This window comes from Bactrocera tryoni, chromosome 5 (assembly GCF_016617805.1).
Source record: "Bactrocera tryoni isolate S06 chromosome 5, CSIRO_BtryS06_freeze2, whole genome shotgun sequence".
Taxonomy (NCBI): domain Eukaryota; kingdom Metazoa; phylum Arthropoda; class Insecta; order Diptera; family Tephritidae; genus Bactrocera; species Bactrocera tryoni.
Genome location: NC_052503.1, coordinates 27,660,282 through 27,680,932, shown reverse-complemented (window position 1 = coordinate 27,680,932; position 20,651 = coordinate 27,660,282). Strand labels below are relative to the sequence as shown.

The window sequence follows — 20,651 nt, the reverse complement described above, 5'->3', positions numbered from 1 at the left end:
GGGTGATCCATTTCGAGGTCCTACTTTTTTAAAGAAATAACACAGAAACTTCAAATCTAATGGAAAATTTTTATTATCATCCGAAAGAACATTCTTTGGTAATTACTTTTTGAAGATTATCGTATTTATTTTGGTCTCGGCGACGTCTCAGTTGGTTCATCTGTTGAGTCCAATTTTTGATGACTCGGTCGAACATTTCGACTGGTAACTGGCGAGGGACACGCGTGATGTTCTGCTCCAATGCCTGAATTGAAGCGGGATTATCCGCATAGACTTTAGACTTTACTTATCCCCACAGGAAAAAGTCTAACAGTGCGATATCACACGATCTTGATGGTCACCGAAGTGTTCTCTCATTAAATCTATTGATTCATGTGATATGTGGAAAGTGGTGTCGTCTTGTTGAAACTAAATGTCACCGAGATCACGAGCTTCGATTTCAAGCATTAAATATTCCGTTATCATGCCGCGATAACGGTCGCCATTGACAGTTACGTTGCAGCGGTATCATTTTTGAAGAAATATGGACCGATGATTCCACGGGCCCACAAACCACACCAAACCGTGTTTTTTCCTAGATGAAATGGCAGCTCTTGAATCTCTTTAGGTTGCTCTTTGTCCGAAATGCGACAGTTTTGCTTGTTTACATATCTATTGAGATAGAAATGAGTTTCATCGCTGAACAAAATTTAGTCGAAAACGTCGGATCTTCTTGGAACTTTTCAGCAGCGCATAGAGGCAAGCGATGTCGCATCGGAAGGGCATTAGTTCTTGCACAAGCTGTATTTTGTACGCTTTCAATTTAAGATTTTGACGTAAAATACGTCAAGTCATTCCACATGTCAGTCCGAGTTGTTACGAGCGGCGCCGAATCGACTCTCCACGGTATTCGTGTACACTCTCAGCTATGGCTGCTATATTTTCATCAGAGCATGCTGGATGTGGTCCTTTTGGTCGAATATTATTCAATAATAAATTCTGGCTCTCAAGATGGGTGATGGTGTTGCGATAGTACGGTCAGTAGGCCGATTGTGTTAACCATAAGTTGAGCGAAGCGCGCGAAACATCTTTTTTACAGAACATGAATTTTTCTAATAAAGTTGGAAAAGTTTAAAGTAATCTTTCCATGATGAAATGTCACACAAAAATTGAACTGAAAAATAATATAACATTTTGACACGATCTCATGCGTAATCTGTCAAAAAAGCTCTATTGAAAAATGTACCTCTACTTGGATCAACGGTTATATGGAGACTATAATCGTTCCAGACGGGCGTTTCCACCGAAAACCCCCTTAAGAAAAGTTTGTATCTTTTTCGTTTTATTTATAAATTCCCGATACTTTCTTGACAGGGTGAATACCCCTTTGCTACACAGTTTAGAAGAGTAGCTCCTCCTCATCTTTCAGCAAGTATTAATTTTTCGGTCACATAGGCGTCACGTCTTAAGATTGTTATTTAAAGAAACTGAAAGCCTAGATCGGTTTCTGATTTGATCCTACAAAGGAATATATTTTCTATCTTAGAACAATAAGTCTTTAAGAACAACGAAGCTTCCCTGCGGTCACTGATGGTAACAATTGTATTGAACGACAATTACTGCTTTATTTTGAAAGAGATGAAGGCAATGAAAATCATTTGAATACTTATTGAATATACATATGTATGTACATATGCACTTGCACATTTTTTCCAGTTAAACCAAAGTTAAATGCTTGAAATTTGAGATTTTTGAATCTGGAAATAATAAGCATATCTGCAGCTAACAGCTTGGTATCTTAAAGTGGGTACAAAAAGTACAGTAGACTAAGTTTAATGAAGAAAGAATAAGAATGTCATCTCCAACATTAATATATTAATACGTAACTATCAGCCAGTAATTTTGGATATGAACCCAAACTAACCTCAAAAATATTATGTTTTTTTTAGCTTGCTGAAACTTTATTAACGACTTTAGGAATTACATACATATGTATGTACATACAAAAACTTTTTGCTCAGAGTGTACTTAATGTGATCCATTCAAAATTGTGCGAGCAATATGTACTGGATTGTGTCTGTGTATTGGTTTACTCGTCCACATATTTAAAAGCATTTGAAGTTGCTTTGAAAACAAAAGCCCAGCTTAATATGCAAAGGTGTATCTTCCAATTACTGCATTGTTTTACAGTTTAAGGTCACTGACATGTCGCCGCATGAAGACTAAGAGGAAATGCAATCATCATTATGTGTGCTCCATATTCTAAACAGATATTTAGGTTGAAGTTTTCTTGGTTTAATATTTTTTAGCTGCTCGTGAATGAGTTCTTAAGTTTGTTACGATTAAAACTGCTTCGAAATTTCACTATATTCTTGGTTATTTGAATTTCGAAAACTTGGAACTTGGAAGAACGCTATTGCTTGGGCATTTTGATCGAAGAACACATTGCGACTTATGTATGTATGTATATAAAATAGTTATGTTTTTGAAATTTGACTGAAAGAAAAATTAACGAAAATTCTACCTAAAAGGAAAATATACGATTTAGAACGAAGTTTCATCGAAATCACAGAACATTCATCTTCAAAGAGTTCACTAAAGCAATATATTTGCTGTACGTTGAGTTAACTCTCGAATAATTAAAATTGCTTCCTATAAATAATTAAACAACAAACAATCGATGGTTTTAGATTCAGATCTTCATCTCCCAAAATAAAATATACGAGACCAAAATAACAAGTTTCGAAATATTTCCATATTAACCATCAGATTTAGTTAACATAGTCATAACTTGGAATAAAATATTCAGCTGATAAATTCAGTTGGCTAGATCGAGCTGAATACAAAGTATCTACCAAAATCTATTAAACATAACATTCAGTGATATGCATGTATATCACCTGATCAATATTGGCACGGGCTGACAATAAAAAACTTGTCACGTATTATAATAAAAATTCTTATCATCGTCTTCAAAATTGGCTACTGATTTTCGGTTTTGACTCATTTTTGAAGCACCGTTTGCTACATTGTTGGACAGCTGCCAAGCATCTCGTTTGCGACCACTACTCGACATCGTTTCTGTAAAAGATTCAAGCCTTTTGGTACAAGTTTACCATTGACACACTTCTTATTCACAGAATTTCAAAAAAGCTCGTTGTTCAATTTTGTTCCATGGTAAAAATCGCCAGATAAACCTTTCGAGGCGTAAATAAATACCTGTTAAACACACACTAAATGAAATATGGAGGTCAAACGTCACTCGAACATAAAACAAAGTTCTACTAATATAGGAAAAAAAGCTCTTTATCGATTCGATTTGCACGATCCAGTTAAATGAACCAGTTCGAGTCAATTTTGATCAGACGATATGTGTCCACATATGTTAAGTAATTATACGTTAATCTATTTTCTGCTTGACGTAGTGTAGTGAATCAAATCAAGTTCCTCGAAATTGAATATATTATTGCTTTACTATAATAGTGAAATTTTCTGAAGAACCCTTTAGTATACAATTATTTGTCAATTAAGTTGTCTTGGAAAAATGTTGTTCGCATAATAGGACGAGATCACTCATAATCCAGTTTTCTATATGACTTTTCACACTATTGAGCTCAATTTCTGACTAAAAGACTAATAGTAAAACTGCTGGCTAAAATACATTGTGACAAAAAAGCACCCGGAAATTGCAAATTAAATTCCGCGGGTAAATAGTATTTCAAAAACATTTTAGCTAAGTTGGTAGGACTATCATTAATTAGTATGCCAAATATGAGCGCGATCTGTCAACCAGCAGCTGTTTAAGTCGGTATACTTCAGTAAAGCGTTGCAATTTTTAGAAAGGATAAAAACATCGAAAAAAGAATTTGTCTCAAATTTTGTATTTCTAACCAAATTGCGTTTGCGGAATCATTGCGAGTGCAGAAAAAGGCTTATGGTGATTCAGTGTTCTCAAAAACACAAGTCTACGATTGGACGATCTTCGACTTCTAAAACTGAAGAAAATATTAAAAATGTGAAGGATATGGTGCTTGAGAATCGTCAGGCAAGTGTCAGGGAGATGGCAAGCGCGCTCGACATCTCTCGCGCGTCCGTTCGAATGATTTTGGTGAATATTTTGGGAATGAAACGCATTCTGGCTCGAGTCTTCTCGATAAAGCTGATTTTTTTTTGCGAAAAGAGTATCGTAAGCAGATCTCTTCGGATATGCTGGAGAGTATTATAACTGCCGATGAGACATGGGTTTATGAGTTTGACATGCAAACAAGTCACAATGATCAGAATGGAGGGAAGAAAATGAGCCCAAAACCAAAAAAACCACGCCAAAGCCGTTCAAAAATCAAGGTGATGCTCATTATTTTTTTCGATATTCGTGGTTTGGTGCATCATGAATTTGTTCCGAAGTGACAGACGGTTAATAAGGAATTCTATTTGGCCGTATCGAAGCATTCGCGAGAGAAATCCGTCAAAACGGTTGGAATTGTGGAAGAACAATTCATGGATTTTACCCGATGATAATTCACTATCGCATCGGGCCACGATTGTGACCGAATTTAAAGCCAACAAGTAAGGAAGGGCTAAGTTCGGGTGTCACCGAACATTTTATACTCTCGCACGATAAAGTGATAATCGAGATTTCATTATGCGTAATTTACAAATTTTTCAAATACCGTATTTGTGTAAAGTTGTATTAAGCTATCATCATTGGTTCCTAATGTATATATTATACAGAGAAGGCATCAGATGGAATCAAAATAGCGTTATATTGGAAGAAGGCGTTGTTGTAAACCGATTTCACCCATATTTCGTACATGTCATTAGGGTGTTAAGAAAATATTATATACCGAATTTTATTGAAATCGGTCTAGTAGTTCCTGAGATATGATTTTTGGTCCATAAGAGGGCGACGCCACACCCATTTTTAATTTAAAAAAAAAGCCTGGGTGCAGCTTTCTTCTGCCATTTCTTCCGTAAAATTTAGTGTCTCTGACGTTTTTGGTTAGTCGGTTAACGCACTTTTAGTGATTTTCAACACAACCTTTGTATGGGAGGTGGGCGTGGTTAGTATCCGATTTCTTCCATTTTTGAATTGTATATGGAAATGCTTGAAGGAAACGACTCTATAGAGTTTGGTTGACATAGCTATAGTAGTTTCCGAGATATGTACAAAAAACTTAGTAGGGGGCGGGGCCACACCCACTTTTCCAAAATAATTACGTCCAAATATGCCCCTTCCTAATGTGATCCTTTGTGCCAAATTTCACTTTAATATCTTTATTTATGGCTTAGTTATGACACTTTATAGGTTTTCTATTTGGCCATTTTGTGGGCGTGGCATTTGCCGATTTTGCCCATCTTCGAACTTAACCTTCTTATGTCAGCCAAGAATCGGTTGGAATTGTGGAAGAAAAATTTATGGATTTTACCCGATGATAATGCACCATCGCATCGAGCCATGATTGTGACCGAATTTAAAGCCAAAAATGCAATGAACATCATCGATCAACCACCGTATTCACCACATTTGGCTCCGTGTGATTTTTTCTTGTTCCCCAAACTGAAATTTCCGCTCCTCGGAACCATTCGAAGAGATAAAAGAAAATTCGCTGAAGTAGCTAAAGGCCATCCCAAAAAGTGCTTATGAAAAGTGTTACGAGGACTGGAAAAATCATTTCCATAAGTACATTTCATCTTTTGGGGATTACATTGAAGTCGGCAAAATAAATATTGTTGAATAAATACATATTTTGCGTTTAATTTACAATTTCAAAGTACTCTTTTGACACAATGTATATGAGAAGGTAGTGACACGAAATACATTCAGTACTTACACCAAATTCTAACGGTATTATGATTCCAGCGCTAAAAATAGTATGGCTTTTTGTCTGTTGATAAAGCAACACTCGTGTTGTGTAAATCTGTACTTTACAAAAGGTAACTAAGTGCATATCATCTTCAATTCACCGAAACGCACACAAAGAGTGCATTAGTTTTACATTTACATTTGAAAAGGCCGGAAAAGCGAAGTTGGTTTTTTAGGTGTTAAGTCATTAAATGATAGCGAACCAAACAAGCTTGGAATTTGTAATGAATGTGAATCACACAAAAGTACCTATTAATTGTAGAAATAGATATAGTAAATAACTATCTGTATATATACTGAAATACATATTTACATTACATAGTAGCACTTAACATTTCAATGGAAACCGTTTCATTTGGCTTACTTTACCACGGTGAGTATTGTTAGCTTACAATTATTTACTAAATCTGCTAGAAGTACAAGAACTAGTTGTCTATGTTTGGATAAGCTTTATAAGGTTAATGCGAGCTTATACTGCTTTGGTATACCTATGCAAAAACATACACAAATACCTAAACATATACTATGCACATGTATCTATGCAAACACAGTGTGTGGAAATATCATTGGGTGGATTGTTGACTCAAATATCTGCTGAGGCCGAATTTCGAAATTATAGAAAACACAATATTCGAAAAAAAATTATTGATATTGGATTGTTGACTCAAATATTTACAGAGATGAAATTCCGAAATTATAGAAAATAAAATATTCGAAAAAAGCAAATCTTTAAATTAATATTACATTAACCACCATATTTCCTAACAGGTACTTAACGCACGTGCATTTTTTGACTCACTAAAATTGAGAATAACACATAAAGCTTTGTAATTTGAGTAACATGCATTTGTTTTCTCCTACGATAAAACATTTTTTTGTGTGAGAGAATATGTGCACCGACTCTCTTCTTCTTGTATATTAGCATATACGTATAACATTTTTATAAACCACGTGGTTGCTTGTACTAAACATAAGTAAGGGCATTAGTTTCATTTGGAACAGTAGTAAAATAACAGAACAATTTCTGAATTTCTATTAAGTTAAAGTGAACCATAAGCAATCTCCAGTCGTTCTTCCTTTCCGCAGATTACGCCAATTAGAGATTCCAAGTGTAGCCAGGCTCTTCTGCACCTGGTCTTTTCAACGCAGTGGAGGTCTTCCACTTCCTCTGCTTTCCCCAGCGGGTACTGCGTCGCATACTTTCAGAGCTTCCAGCGTAGCCGCTGCCTCTTAATTCGTTGAACTATGTATGTCAATGTCGTCGTATATCTTACACATCTCATCGTTCCATCGACTGCGGTATTCGCTGTTGGCAATGCGCAACGGACCATAAATCTTCCGTACAACCTTTCGCACGAAAAAGCGTAAGGTCCACTCATCAGATGTCGTCATCGTCTTTGCCTTTGGAAAATGAGTGACTTATAGAGTTTGGCCTTTGTTCGTCGAGAGCGGAACTCAATTGCCTACTCAGTCCGAAGGAGCATTTGTTGGCAGATATTTAGTCTTGCCCTCATTCACTACCAGACCCATTTGCTTCGCTTCCTTATCCAGTCCGTAGGAAGCAGAACTAAGGCTCGGATGTTGAGTTCAATGTTACTTCTTCATGGTCGGGCAATGGAACATCTGCTCCATCGTCATGGATATCCATATTACAGACAGTAGAAACAGACGGTATAAGCAGTGGTGAGTTTTCATTTACAATGTGCTCTCTGACACGGTATACGGTTTTGCGTCGTTGACTCATCGCAGCATTAGTCGGACATACGATCAATTAATATAACTCCATCGCTTTATAATTAGAAGACCTATATCAATTTGGTAAACTTATAGCCAACATAATTGACCTTTTGGAGATAGATAACGTATCTGCATCAAATTTAAAATCAAATAATTAAGTTGGATCGAATCACCAACGTCTTTCAACTAAGCCTTTGACAACATTAATCTGATTATTGAAAGATAACAAGAGCCTGAAGACGAAAACATGAGAATATATCGGCCAGACCAAAACTAAGTTACCTTAACTTCTTGCAAATATAATTTAATTCGGTGAAAAGAGAAATAGTATTAATATATTTCATATACATATGTATGTTAAAACCTCATTGGAAAAAAAATTAAAAATAAGATTTAATCATATTTCGGTTACAAAACAAAATGCCAAAAATATGGATCGTTAGTAGCTAAATGAGGAGGTAAACATATGCGGTCATACGATTAATTTGAAGAAGTGTGAATTATATGGAGCGTATCTCGCTTCGATTAGCGCATACTTAATTATGCTATTGTGCGCAAATGATCATTGTTAAAGAGTGAGAGAGAGAGAGTTGGTTGTGCCTAAAAGTGTGATAAAGAAAATAAAACGATAATGGACAACCTATGAAAATAAAAAAATGTAAATTGATAGAAACCATTTGTAGAAGTTATATAACATAAAGTTTTCGAAAGCTTGAAAATATGACAAAAAAAGATGAGCGCCTTCGTCATTGTTATATGTGCAGTTTTCAATGAGGCACTATTTTTTCGGAGCTGGTATTTTTGAGTACTTGATTTACACTCAGTTTGGTTTGCCATTTGATAAAGAAGAAACCTACTCCGGAACAACGTTTGAAAATTGTGCAAATTTATTACCAACATAATAGTTCAGGTTGATAGTGTCAATAATTGCAGCAACTATGGCTCAGTGTCGTACCAAATTTACTCTAGTGGATAATACGCATCCTCAGAGTCGATGTACAGTGCGCACTGAAGACGCTATTGCTGCTGTGGAGCAGAGTATCGCAGAAGAAGCAAATGAGTCCATTCGACATCGTGCGTAGCAATTGCAGCTGGACCCATTCACTTTATGGAAGATTTTGCAGAAGGATCTTGGTTTGCGGGCTTACGAAATCCAACTCGTGCAAGAATTGGAGGCGAATGACCAACAAGCGCATCGCATATTCGATAAATGAGTCCAAAACGAGATGGTCACCGAACCCGATTTTCACAATAAGATTTTGTTCAGCGATGCGGCGCATATTTGGTTGAATGGGTACGTTAATAAACTAAATTTTCGCCTTTGGGATGATGATAATCCACAAGATATTGTTGAGAAGACGTTACATCCTCAAAAACTCATTGCCGGCGACAATGGCTTTTTCAGTTTCACACACATTGGAAGAGGAAGTAGGATCAATTGTTCTTGAAGTGCATAGAGGTCGTTCGACGCATGAATAAATTGTGGATAAGTTGACTTATAGGTTCCGCCATCAATCCAAACAATACTGAGCTAGTCTTATTTACTAGGAGATATAAAATTACTGATATATATTACTCTTCCCTCGTTGGGATGCTCTTTCTTTTCTGGATAGGAAGCTTACATTGGAGCCAAACGTTCAGCAGAGAGTAAGGAAGGCATCGATCGCCTATACCGCTGAAGAGTAGGAATTGGGAAAGTTGGGGCCTCTCCTCAAAAGTTCTAGCTCTACAAAACCGTAGTTAAGCCAATGATGTTTTATGTGATCGTTCTGTTGTGGAGTGAGCTAGCAAAGCACTATATGAGGGCCCCAAACAGGAACTTACTAACATTTTTCCATTGCTGACAATCTGGATCACTGTACGCGCACTCATCTGTTGACGTTTCCTTAGCTGCTCACACACCTGCGAGGGATATGGAACGGGTCAAAGTGGTTGGAAAATAAGTACAGTGAAAGGTGGCGACTTTTATTGGGAGCCGATGAACATTCCGTGTGCTCGTTAAGCGCTGGTGAACAACCAGAGCTTGTGTGACTGGCTCAGAGCAAACCGTAAGAGGTCCGCTAAATTACCTACTTGTCCTTAGCAAAATTCAATCTCGGCCAATTGTGGGTGTTTTAGCTTGACACTGTCCAATAGATTCACAAGGGTGTAGCTAAATATGGTATATTGCCAAAAGCTGTTTGCCAAAACTGTATAGAGAAGGCGAGTTGTCTCCCGACAGTCGGGTTTAAGTAATCGGAACGGACCCGGATTTTTATCCGGCCAAAGACTGTCAACACGGCACTAATCCTTGAAATTACTTCATGAAACATCAACAACAACAAACTACAAAGCTTCTTCTTCATTGCCCGGCTTTTGTCAGACTGTGATTGAAATAAACACACCTACGGCGAACCTAGCGAAGTGGCTGGGATTCATACTAACCGCCTTAACATATACATACATATTTTTGATCCCTTCAAAATTAAATTATGGTTAGCTTTAATTTTTTAAAAATAAATTAGGTAATTATGTCAAAGAGGATTGAAATAAGCTCTACTAAGCTTATCGAATTTTTTATTTTTTCGCAGAGTAGGCAATTTGACACACAAAAACGGTCATATACATATGTATGTATATCGACATATACTCACACACTGATCTCAATACAAATGTATTTTTAGCTAAAACTATAATTTTGGGGTTAATTAATGTCAATTGCAATGCAACGATATGTCAAAAAGCCAAAAAAAAAACAAGAAACAAAAGTAAAAAAAAAGTAACGGCGTTAGTTTTACGGGTTCGTCTGTCCCACGCCAACGCTATAATTAAATTTTCTGACATATTCCAACAATCAGCGGGTGCATTTAAAAATTACACATGTGAACTCAATTGTAATTAAAAATATTTGTTTGGCATGCACGAGTAGGTGTAAGTATGTATGTGTGTGTGTATGTAAGTGTCAAGCTTCAATTGAATTAAGTGTAATAAAGAAAAGCTTTCATTGACATTCTATAAGTGCCAAGATCAAACTAAATACTGCGCTATAGAACTCAATAATTTATTACATACCTTATTTAAAAAACTCCGAAACCGAATTCGAAATTACGAAACTTTGATTGTTGTAATGGTAAACAGATCCTACTTGGAATTGAAGCAGTTGAAATGGTAATTGCTTGTATTGAATTTTGTTGAATCAAAGAAGGCGAAATGCATGCTTTTTCCAGGTTTAAACTTAGTACTTAGCGTCGAAAAATTTGAAAGTTATCCAAAAATTTTTAAAATTATCCAAAAAACTTGAAGTAGTAATGGTAGTAATTCTTTGTACAGCTATGATTACAAATTATATTTTATGAATAATTCCTTTTTGGCTTTTCATATTTATTTTTTGGCTCCATTTTCGTAAATACGTATTTTCGAAAACTCAAAAACTTTTCCTTTTTAAAGAAATTATTATTATTTATATTTCTTCAATTTTGCTTTCCATATTTATCTTCTAGAGAGATGTTCGAAATTTCGAAAACTCGTATTTTCGAAATCTCAGAAACTTTTGTTTTGCTGATTTGCTGAAGTTTCTTGTATTTCGAAGTTGCGAAAACTCGTTTTTTCGAAAACTTAGGAACTTGTTTTTGTGGATTTGCTAGATTTTCTTGTACTTCGAAGTTGCGAAAATTCTTATTTTCGATAAATCAGAAACTTTTACTTTTTTTAATTTGAAACTTTTGCTTTTCACGATCTGCTGGATTTACTTGTAATTCAAAAATTCGTAATTTCGAAAACTCAGAAACTTTTGTTTTTGCTGATTTGCTAATTTTCTTATATTTCGAAAATTCGTATTTTCGAACTCAGAAACTTTTGTTTTTGACGGAAATACCTGATTTGCTGGATTTTCTTGTAATTTGAAATTTCGAAAATTCGATTTTCGAAAACTCAAAAATTTTTTTTTACAGATTTGCTGGATTTTCTTGTAATTCCATATTGTTACTGTATAATATTCCATTGCCAATGATAATGATTCATGAGTTTTGTCGCAAATTTTCACATTGTTGAATGTAGTATCATAAATATTATCAATAAAAGTTTTTTTTATTATCACTTTAGTATATATTTTTAGTAACATTAAATTATTCATTTTTCGGCGTCTTTTTAAAATGTTCCAGGTGATATTTTGCAATCTTGTAGGGTATAGTGCCAACACGCACATCGCTCGTATTCAGCATGAGCGCATAAGCTTTAATTAAAGATTCATCCTGCTCGGCGGGCTCCAAATACGCGCCCAAGCCATTTATAAGCTGCAAGTAAATATTAGTTGGAAAAATTGTAGAGTCTATTAAGAGACAAGCACTTACCAGCGATTCATCACAATTTAGATAACACAGAGCGGGCGCATAATCCGACCACATACGACGACGCCACTTACTGTCGTATTTCTGCGCCATTGGCAGCAGGACTAAGGAACCGAATAATTCATCGCCGTAGCTGGTGGCTTGAAAGTGATCGACGAATAAGGAATATAAACTCTCGAACTTGCACTTGCCTGCAAGAAATGTTTTAAAATAATAAAAGAGTTGTATTTTTATTCCTAAGGCTGTGTATATATTAATACTAGAAGCCTATCAATATATTTCCTATTGTGTGCGAAGAGCTCGGGTTAGCTCGTGAAACCATAGAAAACTCCCCTATATACGGTTAACATAAGTTATCAGATTGATATCCGACCTATAGAGATTTAAATACGACATATCAAATGTTGTTGTTGTAACGGTTATCTAGTCTCTTTAGGGTGGTAAGGTGCAGATAAGCTGTTATCGAGGTCATCCTACGGTAAGACCAGGAAACAAGCTGTTTAGATGGGTCGGATCATAGGGGGTGGTGTGTCAGAAGTGTGGGGTTAGCTGGGTATGCAAAGAGGTGGTTAAGAGTCATGCGAGGACTCGTTGCATGCTGGACATATGTTGTTATATCGTGATCGATACTGGATAAGTAGGAGTTTAACCTGCCACAGTATCCAGAACGAAGCTGCACAAAGATCACTCTCGATTCTCGCAACAACTTGAGTTCTTCGTCTGCAATGAGTGGTGGTTTGATTCCAAGTCAAGAGGTCATCCAACGGTTGGTTCAGGAAACGTGCTGTTCGACGGGGTCGGACCATAGGGAGAGGGTTGTTAAATATGTAGGTTTAGCCGGGCATGCAAAGAAGTGGTTAAACTCATGCGAGGACTCATTGCATGCTGGACATATGTTGTTATATCGTGATCGATACTGGATAAGTAGGAGTTTAACCAACTACAGTATCAGGACAAAGTTGCGCAAAGATCACTCTCGATTCTGTCGAATTGACAGTCCTTCAAGGTTATTAAGTCCCGACTGCACTGCGAAAGAACTTTCTTATTAATCTAATAATACAGTTCTACTATATCGAAGCAAGCATTTTTAGTGATGTACCGTTGTATAAAATTGACAACCTCTCATTTCTTACTAGAAAAAAAAAACAAGACGAGCAATAATAAGATATTTACGGATCAAGGGTTTGTCAGTGACTAAAAAGGGACGCTTATTAAAAAACACAATACTTTTTGAGGTTATTTGGACTGGGTATTAAATAAATACACAAAATACTTTTTGAGGTTATTTGAACTGAGCATTAGAATCCGATTCGACTGTGTATTGCACCCAGCTTTAGTTCAGAAAATTAATCAAATCAAATGCTTACCTATGACTGCCTTATCCAAATCGAACGTATAATTCTGATATTTGTCATAAAAGCGCAGCAAATGTTTACGCAGCAACGGACGTATTTCCTCATTCAGAAATTCACTTTCTGGGCCCATAAACGCAGTCATAGCATACATAAGCTCTTCGGTAGGCGTTACAATTTTCAAATTCGAACTTGAATCCTCCAACTCGGTGACGAGTGTGAGAGTCATTTCCAAAATATCACGTTCTAAATAGATGAAGAAATAATTTATAAAATCCAATGTGAAATAAATATTTGCAACAGTTTACCAGAGAAATCCACCGTTATCTTTTGTGGCGCATTATCAAGGAAGTTTTGTAAGATGATTTTGAAGAAAAAGTAAGGCCAATCACGCGTTAAAATAGCGCTGGTGTGTGATGACTTGGTCAAGCTCAAGTTCGAAGGTTCCTGAGGGAGTAAGGAGATCATTTTGTTTGTTTAAATAAATGTGAATCGCCATAAAACTCACCACAACAATGTAGTGCGACTGCGCCAAGCTGACGAAAACCTCCTTCCATTTCCTTAACGCCGACTCAGACACATTTAAATACTGCGTATTGAAAATTATGCGTTCGAAAAGTTGCTCTATCTCCAGTATATGCTCGGCGCCGAGACAACACAAATAATTATAGACGAGTTGTAGTATTTGCGAGAAGTTGAAGTGCTGCAGCAATTCACTGGAACCCAGCAACTTATAAACGAACTGCACTTCGATTTTCGTGTAGAAGTTGCTGCACAAATAATGATTCAAATTGTTGGAGAGCAAAGTGAGATATTTTACAAAAGTCTCCGCTATTGGTGGCGTCATTAAAGCAGCTAATAATGGCTTATGGGCTTCAACATGACTTCGAGACATTTGTAATTCGATGTGAGACCACAGGGTGTTTAATAGAAAAATGCTATATGCTTGCGGTATAATCAACTGTGGACCGTCCTCATGCAACAGCACTGCACCCACATTAGGTAACGGTGTATGCACATAACGGCGATCGCCTGACTTGCGTATAATTACAGAGGAGGTGCTATTTCAATGGAATAATGTGTATTTTGAGCAATGAAATTAAGAAAATATATAATTTTTTGTACTCACATTAGTTGGTTCACACATTTCCTAAACGATGCGGAATGTAAAAAATCACGCAAATATTTCGTAAAAAATTCGTTAAAATATTTTTGTTCATCGCGTTGTATGTGCCAATTTGCGACATGTAGGCAGGCGCTGAGAAGAGTTGTTTGGGAGAACTGAAAAAATTATGAACAGAATAATTAAAAAGACAATAATAGATTAAAAAAGAATAATACAATTAAATTAGGTACATTAATTAAAAAAATATTTAGTCAAAAATTAATTTAAAAAAATTATTAAAAATAATAAAAAAACCAAAAAATAATTTGTTTAAAAATATAAAAAATGTGAGTACTTTCATTTTGAAAAAAAAGATAAATAAATAATTGATAATAATAACATATTTAAAAAAAATTAAATTAATTTAAATTTTTTTAAATTTTTTTAAATTAATTAAAACAATTAAATTAATTTTAAAAAATTAAAAATAATTTAGAGAATTTATTGAAAATAATAAAAAAATTTAATAAAAAAACTCATATTACAAAGGAACTTATAATCATTAACTTAAATTTTTTTTTAATTTTAAATTTGAAATAAAAGTGAATTTTAAAAAATATCTAATTAGAAAAAGAATTATTTAGTACAAAATTAATTTAAGAAATATACAAATTAGGAAGGATTTAGTTGTAAAATATAAAAAATGTGTGTACTTTGATTTTGTAAAAAAAAACAATAATAATAACATATTAAAACATAATAATAAAATTAATAAAAAAAAATAAAAAATTTAAAATTAATTTAAAAATAATAAAAATAATAATTAAAAAAATTAAATTAGAAAGAAAAGTGTAATTATTACTTTAAAAAATTTTGGCATTTTAAATTAGAAAATAAAGTGAATTTGAAAAATAACTAATTTCTCAATAAAATTGTAATACAATGTTACACAACGTCAACTTTACCTCGGTAACATCGTTTCGTGTCGCACGATAAAACCAGGCGGAACAGCATTTATTAAGCATTTCGCTCAACATATGATTTGACTTCGCACTGCAGGGCTCACTGCCAATTGCCATCAATAAAGCCGAAGCGTGTTGTCGCAGCAAATATGGACCGCCCAACTCGAACTTTAAGTAATTGCAATGCCACTGCAACATATTATAGAAGGCGGAGTCCAAACGGCTGCGCTTGTCATAAGAGGAAAAACGCAACAAAAATATTATATAAGGAATAATTGATCATTTAGGAGTTGTTGGAGTATATAAGCACATGTTTCGGAATTCAGCACATTTCTTTGTAATTTAAAAACTGCACAATGAATACCAAACAGTTTGTGTTTCTCGTAATTATTTATCAATATACATTCTACACAGGAGTGACCACTGTAAGTAACGGTACATAGTATTTGTTATATACTTTTAAAATTATTTCTTGTAATAACTGCCGTTAAACATTAGCTGGAGGTGCCCAAACATATGGTGTCGGGAGTAAAGAAATTGACTAATATATGCATAAAGGAATCTGGTGCCAGCGAAGGTTTGTAGATATGTAAATATTTTTGTGAGGGAATTCTATAAAATATTTTTACAGATTTATTTAAGGAAATCAGAGCGACGGGCGAATTGCCCAACAATCAAAATTTAAAGTGTTTCATGCATTGTGTGCTAGACAAAATTGGATTGGTAAGAGAAAGATGTGTAAAATAAATAAAGAGAAAATAAGTAAAAAAATAAAAAATAAAATTATGAGAAAATTATTCATTAATGAAGAATTAAAACAAAAAAAATTAATTACAAAATTAAAACAAAAAAATATAAATTGATTTAGAAAATGAGTATGATAAAATAAAAAGTCATAATCATTAATATTTAATGAACAAATTTTAAATAAAATTAAATATATAAGAAAAATATATATAAAATTAATTTAAAAAAATAATTAAGATGAAAAATAAAGAGAATATTAAAAAGTTGTGTAGAACATCAAACAAATACAATAATAAACTGATTAAATAACAATACTAAACATAATAAGCAAATGCAAAATTAAAAACCGTTTTACCCACATAATAAATAAATTAAAAAATTTTACAACAAAAGACATGCATACATATGTATATGTACATATAAAAGTATAAAAAATAAATTAGTAAAAATAAAAGAATATTAAAAAGTTGTGTAGAACATCAAACAAAACAATAAATACACGAATAAACCTAAAACTGGTATACAGCAAACAAAAAACAAATAAATTAAAAATAAAAAAAATCAAAAAAATAAAAAAACAAAAAAATTTAAAAATAAAATAAAATAAAAATGTATAAGAAAAAAAGTAAAACATAATATAAAAAATAAAACATAAATAATATATACCAAAAAAAATTAAAAAAAATTAAAAAAAAAAATTATTATAAAATATTTTAACAAAACATATAGATATGTACATAAAAAAACCTAAATTGGTAAATAATATCAAAGAAAAATAAGGAATAATTAAAAAATGCAGGAATAGGAAGATGTACAGCAAAAAAAATATAAAATATATGTATATTATAAAAAAATTATATAAAAATGTATAAGAAAAAAGTGTAACATAAAAACAAATTAAATATAAAAAACTATATAATAGTATTGTAACCATAAAACAAAATTATAATAAAAAAATAAAAGTAAACAAAAAATATAAAAAATAAATAAAATGTTATAAAACACAACATGACAAAATAGATTCATCAAAAATTTATATTAAATTGCTTACTAACAACTATACTAAATTTAGATTGATGATGATAACATCGTGCACTTGGATAATCTCATTGAAATAATGCCACCAGACTTTGTGCCGATAATAGAGCAGTTGCACACAACTTGTGGCACAAAAAGTAAGTAGACTTGTATTTATATGCAATTTAAGAAAATATTATTAAAACGCTTTTTTAAACAGGTGGCGCTGATGGCTGCGAAACGGCGTTTTTAACAATAGAGTGTTATATAAAAAGAGAGCCAATCATATCGAAAATGTTGTTTTCAACATTCGCGGATTGATTAAATAAAAACGTGAATAGTAAATTGGAAGTGTTAGAAATTTAAGCGCACCTGTAAAGCGAATCGTCAATACGCAGCAGTAGCAGGCAACGCACAATGCGCAAGCACTCAATTTGCACTTTAATCATGGCATCCTAAAAAATAATATATAAAATATATAGTATTAAATATTTGTAAATATAAAAAAAAATTATGTTTAACTACTTTAATATCGCTGCGGTACGACAAATAGTTGATCAGTATATCCGGCAGCTGCATATTCATCAAGCGCACAGCGATGCCGAGATTTTGTGTAATTAAAATACGCACGAGTTTTAGGCATAAGAATTGTGGTTGATAATAAAATTGCGGCGTAGACAAGTTTGCTTCTATGAAAACAACAAAAAAAATTAAATATTTTATTTCCTTACACACACAGTATACAAGCACTACTAACCCAAGTGCGCCAAGTCTGGCAAGAAATGCGCGAAGAGACACTGCATTAGCTCGTTATTGGCGACAATTTTTCCAGCGATCTCCTTGTTTGTGCGCGCCAAGCGTATGAGCAGCTTTAGACACGACGTAACTGTGCTATTTTCCGGCTTGACAGCGCTCAAAATAAAACTAATAACAAAATATTAGTTCACTAAATGGATTTTCACTAGGCGAAACACTTACTAGATGCGTTGCAGAATATTTGTACGCAACAGGCATTCAATGAGATTAGTTTCCGCTAATTGAAAATCGCTCATGGAAGTTTTACTCTCATTTTCGTGCTCTTCGAAGTCACTGCGAAACATGGAACGGTTGCTTTCGTCATGCATTTGTAATTGCTGCATTTGTTTTTGTAAATTTTCTAACGCATTCAGATCTTTAATATCAGTACTCATGTCGGCTGACTCCAAACTGGGCTGCCAATGACAGCCAGGATTTTCGAAAATGAAGTCCAGTAAAGTCTATAAAAATAGATAAATAAATATAAGTGATAATTCCCTAAAATTTAATACAAAATCGTAAATACCTCATCTGCCTCGTTGTAAAAGAGAAAAGCTAGCGCTCTTGACACAACTTCCAGCACAGCTGGCGTATTGTCATCAAGTCCGAGACGCAGTAAGAAGAATATTTTCGAAATTGGCAACTCTAAGACACCGTCATAGAAGCCTTGGTTGTATATGCTTAGAATGCCACCAATCGCACCGAATGCCGATATGCGTTGTTGCATAATATTCGAGCTAGATAGATTATTATTTACGAATATAAAGCATATTTAGATGAAAATTCGAACCAATAAAAAAATAAACACAAACCGTGCCAAGCGAAAAAGTTCTTGCAGCGTGTAACCGGGTCTATGAGGTTCATCTCCGTGCAGATAAAGTTCTCTATCATCTTTTGCGGGAGCATTACTAGCAGGCACCAGTTCTGAGACTGGTGTATTTTCAACCGAGTACGGCAGTAGTACACCCTTCCAGTCGAAACGCGCCTCAAATTGTTCACCCGGCTTCACATTCGCCGTACTTTCTCCTATATCACGCATCCATTTAAGCTTATCAGTCTCAACTACATCGAAGTGTACCCAATTTTCCGCCTCACTTTGTTGTAATATATCATATGCCGCATTGCTTGGTGTTATAACGGAACTAACATCCATAGGTTCTTGTATTTCAAACTTTTCAGAAGATTTAGTTTTAGTTGTAGTGCTTATAGCACTTGAAGGAAGTGATTGATTTGATTTGTCTTGTCGTCGCTTTTTCAGCAATTCCAAGAGAGTGGGGTCTACAGTAATTAAGATTTGGATTAATAGCTAAATTTTGTACACAAAAACTAAAAGTTGGAAATATTTAATATAAGCCTTTACCTATCGAATTCAATAGTTTCTCCCTTTCTGCTAAGATGTCATCTCTATTCATTTTGCTCAAAATATCTAAGTTTTCTTTATGCACTTCTGCAGCAATTGTAGAATTGCTGACTATCACACTTTCGTTACCATACATCTTGCTCAAATCCTCTGAGGGTGCCGATATTTGATTTTTCATGGGCTGATTTTTACTTAGACCACCAGTTGCAAATATACTTTTGCCAGCTTTTGTAGATTTCTAAAAATTCAAAAAAATTCGTCATAAAAAACTTGAGCTAATTTTGAATTGTGTTTCGACTCACTTCCAATGTTGTTAATTTGATTGTTGGAAACCCGATATTTTCTTCAACGTCCATACCGTCATTCAGCATTGGAGCATCGAATTTTTTCTCTACAATATCCCCAAGCACTATCTCACTAAACTTTTCTACATTGCTTGTGTCCAAATTTCCAACTATCTTCTCGTGTATTTCTCCTAAGATTTCCTGCTTGACTGTCGGAACTGACGCTGCGCTATAAAGCTTCTGCTCTGCATTGTCATTAGCACTTTCACTTGCCTTCTGGCGGCTCCTTACAAACAACGACTTTTTGGTTTCTATATATTAAAATATTTTAATTAATATGAATAAACACTTTCATTTAAATTAATATATACCTTTTGGCACTTTAACGAATTGCGCTGCCGGTTGGAGTTTTGGATTTTTCGCCCGTTGCGATAAAAACTCATTTTGCATCCGCAATATATCCTCTTCGGTTTCACCACTTTGTGGTCGTTTTATCATTTTTAAACCTTATTATTTCAATAAAAAGCCTTTTAAATGTTCAAATAACTTTTTACGAATTTCACATTTGTTTCGCGCGAATGCAAATAAACAATTCCCATATGATACTCTGGTGTTGCCAGCCGCAACTGAAATAATTTTTTGTGTGAATATTTGCGAACGAACATTTTATCATTCGTTCGTTGCCACTTAACCCTTATTGTACGAATTAATATAAGTATTCAAATCGTAATTATATTGAATAAAATTAATTGTTTTTAATCAAATTAATTTTTGAAATAAATTTTATCAAAATTTAACGTAAAAGCAACGACTATTTAAAAAAAATATGTCCTAATTAGTTAGAGGACTGACATCTTTTAGGTTCAATCCGGTTGTGTGAACTCCATTTTCTTGGGACGGTGATGGAAACCGGCTTCGGTTTACAAAAAAGTTTCAAAATAGGTACCAGTGCACAGAAAGTTATGGGGTTTCATTTGGTAAAACCTCCTAAAACGTGGTTCTGTTCAAGGAAGTTGTTGTTGCTCTAACGGGTACCTAATCCACCTTGGGATGATAAGGGTTAGATAAGTTGTCATGGACGTCATCGTTCGGCGCGGTCGAACCAATGGGAGAAGGGTGTCAGAT

General features: G+C 34.2%; 2 protein-coding genes across 3 annotated transcripts; one reads left to right on the top strand and one right to left on the bottom strand.

The window, feature by feature from the left end:
* Positions 1-11,619: 11,619 nt before the first annotated feature.
* LOC120778501 (RNA polymerase II-associated protein 1) lies at positions 11,620-20,054 on the bottom strand. Its single transcript, XM_040110329.1, has 16 exons — positions 19,898-20,054; positions 19,545-19,837; positions 19,243-19,480; positions 18,695-19,160; positions 18,409-18,619; positions 18,066-18,343; positions 17,845-18,011; positions 17,613-17,776; positions 17,460-17,542; positions 15,327-15,546; positions 14,386-14,537; positions 13,765-14,317; positions 13,565-13,703; positions 13,272-13,502; positions 11,908-12,095; positions 11,620-11,850 (listed from the first exon to the last, which is right to left on the bottom strand). The coding sequence occupies exons 1-16, from the start codon at positions 20,022-20,024 to the stop codon at positions 11,683-11,685; spliced, it is 3,678 nt and encodes a 1,225-aa protein (XP_039966263.1). The 5' UTR covers positions 20,025-20,054; the 3' UTR covers positions 11,620-11,682.
* On the top strand, positions 15,649-17,608 carry LOC120778500 (general odorant-binding protein 69a). Of its 2 annotated transcripts, none has more exons than XM_040110326.1 (5): positions 15,649-15,748; positions 15,822-15,900; positions 15,955-16,046; positions 17,143-17,245; positions 17,308-17,608. In XM_040110326.1, the coding sequence occupies exons 1-5, from the start codon at positions 15,680-15,682 to the stop codon at positions 17,406-17,408; spliced, it is 444 nt and encodes a 147-aa protein (XP_039966260.1). In that variant the 5' UTR covers positions 15,649-15,679; the 3' UTR covers positions 17,409-17,608. The 2 variants fall into 2 exon arrangements, with proteins under 2 accessions (XP_039966260.1, XP_039966261.1); XM_040110327.1 differs by having other exon boundaries at positions 15,740-15,758.
* Positions 20,055-20,651: the final 597 nt, after the last annotated feature.